Raw genomic sequence first — 12,796 nt, forward strand, 5'->3', positions numbered from 1 at the left:
CTCGACCTGTAAGGGTCGACCCATAAATGACACAACGAAATCACAAATATACTCGGATTAAAGGAAGGCTCGTGGAAGGGATGGCATACAGAGTGAAGGCGGAGGACAGGAAGAGCGAGCTCTAGACTAACCACCGGCATGGTGAAAGGACAGTCTGGGGTTGTCTGCAGGTGGCTGGGGGCGGGGGAGGGGGCCGCCACCAAAGTGGAGATAACATGCCAGGAAGGATCGCAGGGACCACACGAGGATGTGGGCCTAGCCCCTGCAAGTGCCCAGGGAGCTTGTCAAAACAAGCAGAGTGACGCTGCCTGAGTGGACTCGGACAGAGCAGCCCCAACCTGTGGGCCTGGGAGCCTCTGCGCCTTCAGTGACCTGGAAGCAGGGGTGGGCCGGAGAGACGAGACTGCAGATTGAGAGCCGCCGTGGGCTGGGCGTGCTGCAGGACTGGCCCTCGCCAGGAGAACCAGGAGACATAGTTGCAGTTCAAGCTTTTCTATCCTGCCCTTGAATGGGAGCAAGAGCAGAGATGTCTTAAAACCAGCCTTCAGTAGAGACTCTCAGGGGGATCTCACCCAGCCCTGTTGGCTCGGTGTTTGGACCCGAGGCAGTTCTTCCCCCTGGGAGAAGAGCCCCTTCCTGCCTTGACGCTTGGGTTGGGGGCTGCTGTGGTGGGGGACTGCTCCTCAGTAGAAAAGGAACCGCGGCTGTGATGTGTTGTTCTCAATTTCTGTCACGGGCCATTTTTTAGAAGTGTGGGTTCCTCGTACTCAGAACTGACGCTGGTGCTTGTGATGTGTAATCAGCATTGCCATGTTTCTCCCAGGGCCCTGGCCGATACGAGGCAAACGGGGAAGTTAAGCAAAGACCAGTTCGCGTTAGCTATGTATTTCATTCAGCAGAAGGTCAGTAAAGGCATCGACCCCCCTCAAGTCCTCTCGCCAGACATGGTGCCGCCCTCAGAGAGAGGCACTCCCATCCCGGTGAGTAGCTGCAGGTCCATTCATTCCCCTTCATTCCCTTAGTGTTCGCGTCGTTCCCCTCAGCCCACCACCAGGTGGCGCCGGCAGCCCACCGAGCCAGCGGGTGCTGGCGGTCTGCCCAGCCTTCACCAGGGGCCCCACAGGGTGTGTCTGGACTGCCCAGATGGTTTCCAGGTTGGGGGCTGGAGATTAATGATTTCGCACCTCGTTCTAAGACCTGTAGCCCCTGCTGTCTTATGAGGTCCACTTGCCAGTTTGTAATTCTGTGTCTGAATTTGGTTCCAGGATAGTTCAAGCACTCTTGGATCGGGAGAGTTTACTGGTGTGAAGGAACTTGATGACATCAGTCAGGAGATCACCCAGTTACAGAGGTATGCTAAAGTGTCCCCTTCCCCTCCGATTCCAGTCTGTTTTCCCAGGTTGATACTGGAAGCAGCAGAGGCTTGTGGACTGCCTCTCAACTTGGCCATCACGAGTTTGTTCAGCAGGAGCAAAGGGACACAAATTCTCCCAAGTTCCTGAATTGACTTAATGAGCTCAAGTCGTGACCTCCTCAGTGGGAGCCAGTGTGGGATGCGGGGTCTCCAGCACCGAGGGCACCCCCATCCCCTCTGCAGGAAGGCGTTGTAATATCCAAACATGTAAAGCAAGTAGTCTCAGGTAGCGAGACTGTGACTTAGGAGGAACCGCTGAACTTTGTGAGCGAGGCCTCGTGTCCAGGTTTCCACCTTCACTCCCAGCGCCCACTTGTAAACAAGGGCTTTCACGGGTGTGTCTGTACTCTCAGCGTCTGGCTGAAGGAAGACCTCTACTTGCGGTGTGCCCTGTGGTCTTCTGTACAGCAGCATCCTCTTATCAGCTAATTCTGGGGGTGGGGGATGGGCTCTCATCACTTCCGAGGGCCGGGAGGTGGGGCGTAGCCAGTGAAAGGACCAAGGGCACCCCGCCATCCACCAGAAAGGGAGTGTTTCTGGGCTGAAAGTGAAAATGGTGTCACTTTGCCAAAGCAAGTGAGACCCTGCTCACAGCTGGGTGCCCCTTGGGCGTGTTTGCACCCTGATGGAACAAAACTCTGAGAGGCAAAGGCAGATCAGCTATCGTGGAAGGCCAGTTGGGTGGGTGCTTGGCTGACCACTAAGTTCAGCCTTGGCTACCTCCTGAAGCCAGATTCTCTGCTTCATACTCAGCCCAGGACATGGCTCTTGTTCTGTCCCCGGCTCCCCTGGGGCCGTATTTCCAAACCAGAGATCAGTGTAGGCAGCCTGGCAAGGCAGAGAGGGTCTGTGAGGATGGAGGGCCAGTTTCTTAGAGCCGGGGTGAGGCTGTTAATCAGGACCGCAAATAGAGGAGGGAGAGGACCCTCTAACGCAAGGGTTGGGGTCTTGGTGTCTGAGTCAGGCCAGGACTGCCTCTTCACAGCTGTGCAGCCTCGGGTAGCCTGGAGCACTTCCTGGTGAAGATGAGAAGCAAGTGTGTGTAGAGCAAGCTTGTGCAGGAAGCCGGGCCTGGGTGGCCTTGAGAGTGACCTTCAGGCCTGTTGCCTGGGGGTGTGGCGAAAATGCACCTCTCCCCTGGAGACATGACCCAGTCGTAATGGATCTGAAGGGGACATTGTATTGTTAGGTGGTCCTTAGATTTGTGGGAACGAATATGCAAGCTCTCACGGTTGTTCCACCTCTGACCCTGTGACCCAGAGGAGGCCTTGTTGTTGAGCAGGTGCTGGGTTCCTGGCAGGGGAGGCAGGGTGTGTTGGCCACGTGAGGTTTCTGACACGGAGGCAGCCCATTCAGGCACTTGGTGCATTCAGGCTGTTGTAACAAGCCGCCCCAGACTGCAGGGGCTTAAACAGCAGACACATACTCTCCTCATCATGGAGACCGGGGGTCCAGATAGAGGTGTTGACAGATCCGGTGTCCAGTATGGTGTGTCTCCTGGTCCACAGACAGCATCTTCTTGGGATGTTCTCCCATGGTGGAGGGGCGCAGAAGGTCTCTGGGGTCTCTTGTAAGGGCACTAATCCCCTTCCTGGAAGCCCTGTCCTCATGACCTAATCACCTCCCAACGGCCCCACCTCCTAACACCATCACAGGGGGGGTTAGGGTTTCACTGTATGAATTTGGGGGAGGGGCACACAAACCTTTGTCTCCCAGGAGAAGAGCCAGACTGGTTGCTGCCGGGGGTGGGGGAGTCGTCTGCAGCTGAGGTGACAGACAAGGCCCCAGCAAGCACCCAGTGTGTGCAGCGGCCCACCACAGCCTCCTGTGAGAAGTAGCTGGCCTCAGAGACCCTCACCGCCACTCCTTGAGGCCAGCCCTCTGGAGTCCCTAGCCCACTTTGCATCACTCTGGACTCAACCGTGGCTCGCCCAGCTGAGCTCTGCCTTCCTGTGCCCCTTGACAGGAATGTTTTTCCATCACATTTTCTACTCACAGGCCATGTCCTCATGTCCTTCCTTGGTCATCCATTGCAGGACACTCCCACCCCCTTTCCTTATCCCATTGGATTTCCCTCCGTGGTACTTAGGTTGTGTGCATTTGTGTGTTCATTTGTCCCCTGTGAGCTCCCTGAAAGCTGGGCCCCTTTCCATGTGTCCTCAGCGCTTGGTCTTCTGAGAATGAGGCGCTCACCATTCATGAGCAGGTGCACCAAGGATTTAGAGAGCATATTCATTTTCTCTTGCTGTGTATGGAATGGCTTAAAACAGCACAAATTCATTTGTGCGCAGCTCTGCAGACCGGGAATCCAGGAGGGCTCAGCTGGGCCCCTGCTCAGGGCTTCACAAGGCCGAGTTTAAGGTGCTGTCCACGTTCCTCAGAGCTGGGAGTCTGGGGTCTCCTTTCCGTGCTGTATGTCGGTGGGGCTCATTCTGCTCTGAGGGGTGGCCCTGTGCCCCTCTCTTGTGACCCTCCATCTTCAAAGTCAGCAGAGGCATGTCCAGCCCTTCTCACCCTGGGCGTCACTCCAACATCCTCTACTTTAAAAGGCTCATGTGACCATGTTGGGGGCAAAGGTTTGTGGTATCCACAGGTTCCACCCACACTTGGAGGGGAGAGGGTGACTAAAAGCAGATGGTCGTTGGGAAGAAGTGTCAGGGAGACGGTCAGCTCATTCCTCCTGCCCTCTGTCTGTGCTTTCATGGACTGTTTAAACACATAGGGAGAAATACTCACTGGAACAAGACATTCGAGAAAAGGAAGAGGCAATCAGACAGAAAACCAATGAAGTACAGGTAAGCACGCAGCTGGTTTTGGTAGGATGGACCTACCAAAAATGTGGTTCAGGGACTCCCGGCGGGAGTAGTGGGGCAGGGCAGAGGGTAGCAGTGTGGCACTCATTGGAAACTCAAGCTTTTGGGGATTTACAAGTGATTTATTTTGAGTTTCCTGTAACCGTAGATAGTGGATTTTTTTTAAAAAAGGGGATATTCATGTAACATAGCATCCATTTTTCTGAAGTATATAATTCAGTCATTTTTAGAATATTCTTTATATTGCTTAACCATCACCTCTGTCTAGCTCCAGAACATTTCCATCACACCAAAAGGAGATCCCATCACCATTAGCAGTGACTCCCTATCTCCTCCTCTAGCCCCTGATAAGCTCTTTTCTGTCTCTATGGATTTGCCTGTTGTGGACATTTCACAGAAAGGGACTCATACTACATCCCATCTTTGATGTCTGGTTTCTCTCACTTAGCCTGAAGTTCTGAGGTTCAGACAGTGCTCTCTAACCTGTTCTTAGGACAGCCCTGCTTGTAGATTCTCCTTGTGGAGGGTGGTGACGGTGGACACTGAGGGTCTGAGTTGTTTTTCAGTCACTCAGTCGTGTCCGACTTTTTGCAACCCCACAGACTGCAGCGTGCCCGGCCTCCCTGTCCCTCACCGTCTTCTGGAGTCTGCCCAAGTTTATGTCCATTGAATCGGTGATGCCATCTAACCGTCTCATCCTCTGCTGCCTTCTTTTGCCTTCAGTCTTTCCGAGCATCAGGGTCATTTCCACTGAGTCGGCTGTTTGGGGTCTGAGTGCCAGGGCTCAAACCTGGCTCTTCTTAGCAGCTGTGTGCCTTTGGGCAAGTTATGTAACATCTCTAGACCTTATGCAACATTGGTAATGAGTGTTCCGCTCCTCTGGACACAGGGCTGGTGCCCTGGGGTCCGGCAGGTGCTCTGTGCTCCCTCGTCTGGGCAGAGTGAGGCTGTGCTGGAAACGCAGTGGTCAGTGCCTGGGAGCTGCACGCTCGAAGAGACCTTGGTTCCCAAGATGTCTCAGGTCTGAATGAATAGAGAATGGCTCTGCCACCAGGGGGAGATTCAAGTTGTCTGTGCCCCCCTCCTCCGAGAATGTGTCCTGCTGGGCCTGTTGGTCTCTGTGTGGGGCCTTTGAGTGCTCTGAGCTCAGAGCTGGGGGAAGAGGAGTGAGGCAGAGCAGCCAGCACTGGCCCCACCGTGGCTCACCTGGGAGACTGTAGGCGTTGGCTGAACCTCCTGGCCTCGGTCTTCCCATCAGCAGGAGGACCAGCGGCGGGAGCAGCATCTGGCCGTGATGTGCAGGCGCCGTCCCGCCACCCTGCCGTGGGTGGTTCTTTCTGGGCCACCTCCTGGGGCGGTGGCCTGAGCCAGGCCAGGGGAGGCAGCACCTGACTCAGTGAAGTGCAGGGGTCTGGGTAGCACTCTACCCCCCTCCCCTCCCCTGTTCAAGAGGGCTGGGGGATGTCACGAGACACCCAGTGGACAGACGGCGTGCAGTGCCTGCTCACCAGCTGCAGGAGGCGTCCTCTGTCACAGCTTCCATCTGCAGGTGGGGTAGGGTGGGTTCTCATTGGTTCACACACTGCAGTGTCCAGACTCTTCTTTCCTGGCTTCTCACTCTGTACTTGATGGCATCGGGGGTTGGGCCTTAGATGGTCCCTTGGCATGTTTTGAATCAAAAGGCAGGGAACAGCCTGCTTCTATCGTCATATTTTTTGTTTTATTTTTGTGCTCAAATAAGCTGCATCATATATGAGGCCATGGGTGAAGGGACTATATTTTTCTGGGTGTTTGCATGTTTGTTCTGATGTATTACTCTCACCTCAGCCCTCTGATTTCTATCCGTGTCCTAGAACTGCGCTCCCTCAGACTCACTTCTCCCCGTCCCGTCTCACTCACCCTCCATCCTGTTTGGTGCAGGGATGCTGGTCTCATCTTCCGTCTCCACTTGGCCCTGGCCCAGCCGGCCACACGAATGCCTGGGCGGTCCTCCCTCTCGTGTCTTTGCCACTTCGTACGGTCTTCTGTCCCTGAGGATCTGAGTGCTGTGACGTCCTTGAACTCCAGGGAAGCCAGTCCCCAGGTCTCTGACACCTGCTCCTGGGTGATTCTGAGAAAGCCATCGGGTCGATCTGATGTCTGGAGGTGCTGTCCCCTCTGGTCTGCACAGCAGGCTGGATGAGGCCCCCCAGAACCTCGCTGCTGGGCTCTAACAGCATACTCCTGCAGCCTTTGAGATGTGGTGTCCCTGTGCACCCCATATCCCCTCAGAGCTGGAGCAGGGCCAGCGCCAGCCAGGCCAGCCCCTGCTGCATGGGATCCTCATTTGTACTCAGACCAGGACGGGGCTCTGCTCTAATGAGATGGCAGCTCCTTAGGCAGCGACAGAACACTATTTATTTATTTATTCACGCCATGCCATATGCAACATGGGGGATCTTACTTCCCCAGCCAGGGATTGAACCTGTGCCCCCTGCATTGGAAGACAGAGTCTTAACCACTGGACCACCAGGGTCCCCTCAGAACATTATATGTATTAAAGCTCTTTGGTGAAAACCAGGTCTGACTCTGGTTCCTGTTGCCTTTTCCCAGATGGGTTTGGCCAGGAGATCATATGTCACACCTGCTAGCATGGGCTCCAGAATAGGGCCCAGCACTGACTAGGAGGCCTTGGACCTCTGGCCAGTTTATGTTTGGTTTTAAGCAATGGGAGCTTCAGCTTCAGCCCCCAAAGACCTCCCCTTCCCCCTCCTGCCTGAGGGGGTCTCTCTCCATTTCCGTGACTGTCCTAGTGAGATCCTGTGGCATCTTTGCCTGGTTTACTGTTCTGTTTTGTGTTTCTAACAACAGCTTTATTGAGATGTAACTCACATACCTTACAATTCATCCATTTAAAGTGTATAATTCAGTGGTTTTTAGAATATGCATGAAGTTGCACAGCTGTCACCACAGTCAATTACAGAACATTCTCATCCTTCCAAAAAGCAACTCCATACCCATTAGCAGTCCCCAGTCCTTCCCAGCCCTTGGCATCCACCAGTGTACCTTCCATCTCTGAATTTGCCTGTTCTGGACATTTCCTATCAATGGAATCATATACTGTGGGCCTTTTGTGTCTGACCTCTTTTCACTCAGCATAGTTTCAAGGTTCATTCATGTTGTCGCATGTATCAGTGCTTCATTTCTTTTTCTTGTAAAGATTTATTTTATCTTCTGTTTTTTATTATTTTTTATTCTACATTGTATTAGTTTATTTTTGATTGTGCTGGGTCTCTGTTGCTGCGTGTGGGCCTTCTTCAGTTGCGGTGAGTGGGAGCTGCTCTCTAGTTGCGGTGCTCGGGCTTCTCATTGTGGCGGCTTCTCCTGCTGCAGAGCACGGGCTCTAGGCTCATGGGCTTCAGTAGTTGTGGCTCCCAGGCTCCAGAGCACAGGCTCAGTAGTTGTGGTGCATGGGCTTCGTTTCCCTGCTGCATGTGGGACCTTCCCGGACCGAAGATTGAACCCACGTCCCCTGCATTTACAGGCAGGTTCTTTACTGCTGAGCCACTACGGAAGCTCCTTCTTTTTTTTGTTTAAATAGCTGAATATATGCTGGACCACCAGGGTCCAGAGAATTTATCTGGAAAATATAAAGAACTCGTACAACTCAGCTACAAAAAGGCAGATAACCCAATAAAAAATGGGCTTCATTGTGTGGCTGCACCACACTTTACTCACCTGTTCACCAGTTCATCGCTATTTGGGTCTTTCTGTTTTTTAGCTATTGCAAATTATCCACTATGAATATTAATGTGCAGGTTTTTGTGTGGACCTGTGATTTCACGTCTCTTGGGTATGTGTGTCTAAGAGTGAAATGCTGGGTCACTTGGTAACTTTGTGTTTAACCCTTTGAGGAAATTCCAGACTGTTTTCCAAAGTGGCTGCACTATTTTTCACTCTCACCAGTAATAATGCATAAGGATTCCAGTTTTGCCACATCCTCACCAACGCTTGATATTAGTCCTGTTTTTTTTTAATAGCCTTCCTAGTGGGTCTGGAGTGGTATCTCATTGCCCATAACGCTTCCCCTAATGATGGTGAGCATCTTACCATGTGCTCATTGGCCATTTGTGTATCTTCTTGGAGAAAAGCCAACTCATATACTTTGCCCATTTTTTATTGGGTTATCTGCCTTTTTGTAGCTGAGTTGTAAGAGTTCTTTATATTTTCCAGATAAATTCTCTTATCAGATACATGATTTGCAAATATCATGTCCCCATCCTTGAGTCATCTTTTTGCTTTCTTGACGGTGGCCCTTTGAAGCACAAAAGTTTTAAATTTTGATGAAGTCTGGCTTATTTATTCCATTTTTTGCTCTTTTTTTTTTGGCTGTGCCACTCAGCCTGTAGGATCTTAGTTCCCCAACCGGGGACGAACCCGTACCCTCTGTATTGGAAGTGAGGAATCTTGGACCCCCAGGGAAGTCGCTGCTCTTACTTTTGGTGTCATATCCAGGAACCCACGGTCAAATCCAAGGTCACAAAGATTTACCCCACATTCTCTTCTAAGAGTCTTGTAGTTTTAGCTGTTAAATTTAGGCCTTTGATCCATTTGAGTAAATATTTACATATCGTGTGAGGTAGGGGTCCAACTTCATTGTTTTGCACGAGGAGGGCCAGTTAGATCCTTTTCTTGAAGAGACTGTTCTTTTTTTCCCCTCACTCAATTGTTTTGGTACCCTTTTCAAAAATCAGTTGCTCATAGACATGTGGATTTATTTTTGAACTCTCAGTTCTGTCCCATTATTCCTGTCTCTCCTTATGCCAGAATCACACTGTCTTGATTACTGTTGCTCTGTAGTAAGTTTTGAAATTGGAAAATTTGCATCCTCAACTTCGGATTTTTCAAGGCTGTTTTGTCTGTTCTGGATCCCTTGCATTTCCTTTTGAATCTTGGAGTCTGCCTGTCAGAAGATGGCTGGCATTCCAGTTGGGATTGAACTGGGTCTGTAGGTTGTCTGGGTTTTTTTTTCTGTCTTCTCTTTGCTCAGATACCTCCTCCACTCTGACCCAGCATCCTTCCTAACCAGCAGCTGGCAGCCCATCTTCCCCTGGGCTCCTCCACGACTGCTTCTGCATTACAGAAGGAGGCCCAGATTCCTTGACGTCCTGCGTGATGAAGCGGCTGGGTCTGACCCTCCTTCTTCCTCTGTCTCCCCGCCTCCACCACCACTTGTCCTTCCCTCAAAAGTGGCAAACCCATGTTTCTACTCTGCCACTAGCCTTCTCTCAAAAACATTTGATTTTATCCCTTCCAGACTTGTCACACTCAAGGTCTGTTCTTCAAATTAAAGGTCAGGGACAAGGAGACTGGGGAGCAGAAAACTCAGTCCCACAAATAACTCAGAGATGTGCTTTGGCGGACAAAGAGGAGCAAGCCATGACTTTTTGTTCTCAAAGCAGGGAGAGAGAACGACTTCCCTGGTAGTCCAGTGGTAAAGAATCTGACTTCCAATGCAGGGGGTGTGGGTTCGATCCCCAGTTGGGGAACTGAGATATCCCACATGCCGTGGGACAACTAAGCCCAGGTGCCACAACTAGAGAGTCCATGCGCAGCCTTAAAAGATCCCGCATGATACAACTAAGACCCAACACAGCCAAATAAATGAATAAATATTTTGTAAAAATTAAAAAAGCAGGGAAAGGGAGACCTTGCACCTCCTTTGGGTTGTGTTCTGAGAGGACGTCAGCCTCTGGCAGCCCCAGCCAGTCTTGGGGACCGGTCTCACTACTCCTGTCTCCCCAACCCCCAGCGGTCACCTCGAGTCCATCCCTTCCCTCAACTCCTACAGCCACCACCTTGCCCAGGCTACTGTCGCCTTGCCCTCGGCCCCAGCTTGAGCCCCTTCCCCACCACCGCTGGCTGCTGCCTCTTGTCAGCCTCCAGCCACACTCTCCCCTCCCATCCTGTCTCTCCTTTAGTTCTCTACCTTGCAGGTAGATGTGACATTCACCTGGTTGAAAATAAGACAGAGATGCCTCCTACCTCCCACCCCAACCCCCTTTCCCCCAGAGGCGCAGTCCATTAGCTCCCACAAGGCCTTGCAGAAAGGTCTTCTGTGTGTTTAAGGAGAGATGTCTGTGCCTGTTCTTGCCTTTTTGTGTGCACAAGTGCTGGTGTGCCTCGCATGTGCATGCTCTGCCACGTGCCTTGTTCTTTTCGCTCTGTAACTCAGTCACCAGGTGCAGTGTCCCTCAGGGTGCATTGTCCTGAAAGTCCAGCCAGCTCAGCTTGGAAATTTGCATCGCTTTCAGATTCTGCCGTCACAGACAGTGCACGTATTCACACTTGCCCTTCCACCTCTAGGATCCTTCCCCTAGAAGTCTTAACAGACAAGTACAAGGACACCTGCATTGGCCGTCTTGGAGCCAAGCTCCTCCCGCTTGGAGGAGCTTTAGTGGTTGAGAACCATCATGTCCTGCTCCCATGTTCGGACATCCGCAGGGTCTTCTGTCTGCAGAAGCCAGTGGCATCTCTGGCGTGGCACATGGCCTCTGGTGCTCTGAGCCTGCTCTCCTTTGATCCAGGTGGAGCACAGCACCCCCTTCTCTTACAGGTCCTCTGTGGCCCCCCATCTTCTCTTCACCTTCCTGGCTTTTTCCTGGCTGCCACCTGCTCGACCTTTAGGTCCACTGAAGTGTGCTTCCCTGGGCTCTTCTCCACCCGTGCAGCGTCGGTCTGGTCTCCCCACACCCCCGCGACTCTGACCAACAGCACCCAAGCTGTCCATTCATCTCTGCTCATTTACGTCTGACTGACGCCTCTTCCCTCCCACCTCATGACCACCAGTCACTGGAGAGCTCATCTTGCCAGGAACCCAGCCCCTCTGCTGGTGCCTGGCCTCTCTTAGGATGTCAGTAAATACTTTCTGAGGGCCTTAGTGAGAGATTCAGCTGGGGCCGCCACGCTGGGATGTGTACATTGTTTGCTGTGCTATGTGTGGGTTTGTAGGCCATTTTTGTTTCTTTTTTTAAATAATTTTTATTATTTTTTGGCTGTACCACTCAGCATGCAGGATCTTCTGTTCCCCAACCAGGGATTGAACCCTGGCTCCCTGCAGTGGAAGCGTGGAGTCCCAGCCACTGGACCCCCAAGGAAGTCCCTGTAGACTGTCTTGGGGGCTCCAGCCTAGGCTGTGACAGTTAGCTTGGACATGCCCCCATTTTAACGAGTCTCAGGTAAATTCATGTGATCCTTCCCTAGGAATTACAAAATGATTTAGACCGGGAAACAAGCAGTTTGCAAGAGCTGGAAGCTCAAAAACAGGATGCCCAAGACCGCCTGGATGAAATGGACCAGCAGAAGGCCAAGCTCCGAGACATGCTGAGTGACGTCAGGCAGAAGTGCCAGGACGAGACCCAGATGGTGAGTCGTCTCCCCACGCCCCCAGCCTAGCAGGAGAAGAAGGCTTTTTAGGAACTTCCCTGAGCTCACCGTGACCTTGAATCAAGGCTGAGACATCCTACTGGTTTAGTAGAGTAGTTGAACCTATCATTTGGGAAAGTGTCCAAGCATCTGTGGCCTGACCTCCATCTTACCCGCCTTGTCACACATATAAGTGTGAAGCTATGTGTGGACACCCCACCCTGGCCTGTGCGACACAGCATACCTGTCTCCCCTCCCCTGGGTGTCTTGCTGCTTGTCATAAGCAAGGAGGCTGTGACCTCAGCAGATCTCTGAGATGAGCGGATGTTCAGCCCTAAGGGACAGACAGATTGCCTATGCTTCTCCCACATGTGGAGAGGGGTCCATGTAAGGAAGCTAGGCGTCCACTTTTCGGGCTGGTATCTCCCTCCCTGGGTCAGCTCATCTCAAGAAACACAAACCAGGATTCTTCCTCGAAGTTGCATTTAATCTCATTTCAGATTTCCTCGTTGAAGACGCAGATCCAGTCTCAGGAATCTGACCTCAAGTCCCAGGAAGACGACCTTAACCGGGCCAAATCTGAGCTGAACCGACTGCAGCAGGAGGAGACACAGCTGGAACAGAGCATCCAGGCTGGGAAAGTTCAACTGGAAACCATCATCAAGTCCCTGAAATCCACTCAAGACGAAATTAACCAGGTATCTCCAAGGGGGCGAGGTGGGGCAGGGCCTGCCACCCCTGGCTGGGGCTGGGGGAGGGGGTGGGTGTGGGATGGGGCTTCTGGGGTCTCCTGCCAAGCAGGGTGGCTGCCACAAGCAGAGCAGTTATGGAGATGTGTGCGACCGCGGTCCCAGGTGTCTGCGCTGCAGGAGGTGTCTCCGGTGTCTCCGTCGCTCCTGCCCACCTCATTTACATTAGGTTCTCTCCTTGGGAGGCTTATTCAGCCTGAAGGTGAAGTGCTGAGAACCCCCAGCATATGTTCCCCTGTCATGATGACTTTGGCCTGGTAGTATCTGCTTTCCCTCACCAGCCTTCTGCTTCCCTGCTGGATTGCGCATCATTTTTGGAGGAGTGGGTGTGGGCTGAGTGAGCACATGACGTTAACTGGTTTGAAGAGAGCCTAGGTTCAGGACCTGTCTCACCAGCCTTGGTCCTTGCACAAGCA

General features: G+C 52.4%; 1 protein-coding gene across 21 annotated transcripts in view; it reads left to right on the top strand.

Moving 5' to 3' along the window:
* EPS15L1 (epidermal growth factor receptor pathway substrate 15 like 1) overlaps nt 1-12,796 on the top strand; it is a 107,588-nt gene that overhangs the window by 50,810 nt on the left and 43,982 nt on the right. For all 21 annotated transcript variants that reach the window (XR_014055662.1, XR_014055663.1, XR_014055664.1 and 18 more), the window contains 5 exons: nt 824-980; nt 1,266-1,351; nt 4,137-4,209; nt 11,470-11,631; nt 12,132-12,329. Coding sequence is in view for 18 of the 21 variants with exons in the window: in XM_081496585.1 (XP_081352711.1) it covers nt 824-980; nt 1,266-1,351; nt 4,137-4,209; nt 11,470-11,631; nt 12,132-12,329 (676 nt within the window). In the remaining 3 variants the exon portion in view is untranslated. The remainder of the gene's footprint in view (nt 1-823; nt 981-1,265; nt 1,352-4,136; nt 4,210-11,469; nt 11,632-12,131; nt 12,330-12,796) is intronic.

Source organism: Giraffa tippelskirchi, chromosome 6 (genome assembly GCF_054371585.1).
Source record: "Giraffa tippelskirchi isolate mGirTip1 chromosome 6, T2T-mGirTip1v1.2.pri, whole genome shotgun sequence".
In the NCBI taxonomy this organism is placed as follows: Eukaryota; Metazoa; Chordata; class Mammalia; order Artiodactyla; family Giraffidae; genus Giraffa; species Giraffa tippelskirchi.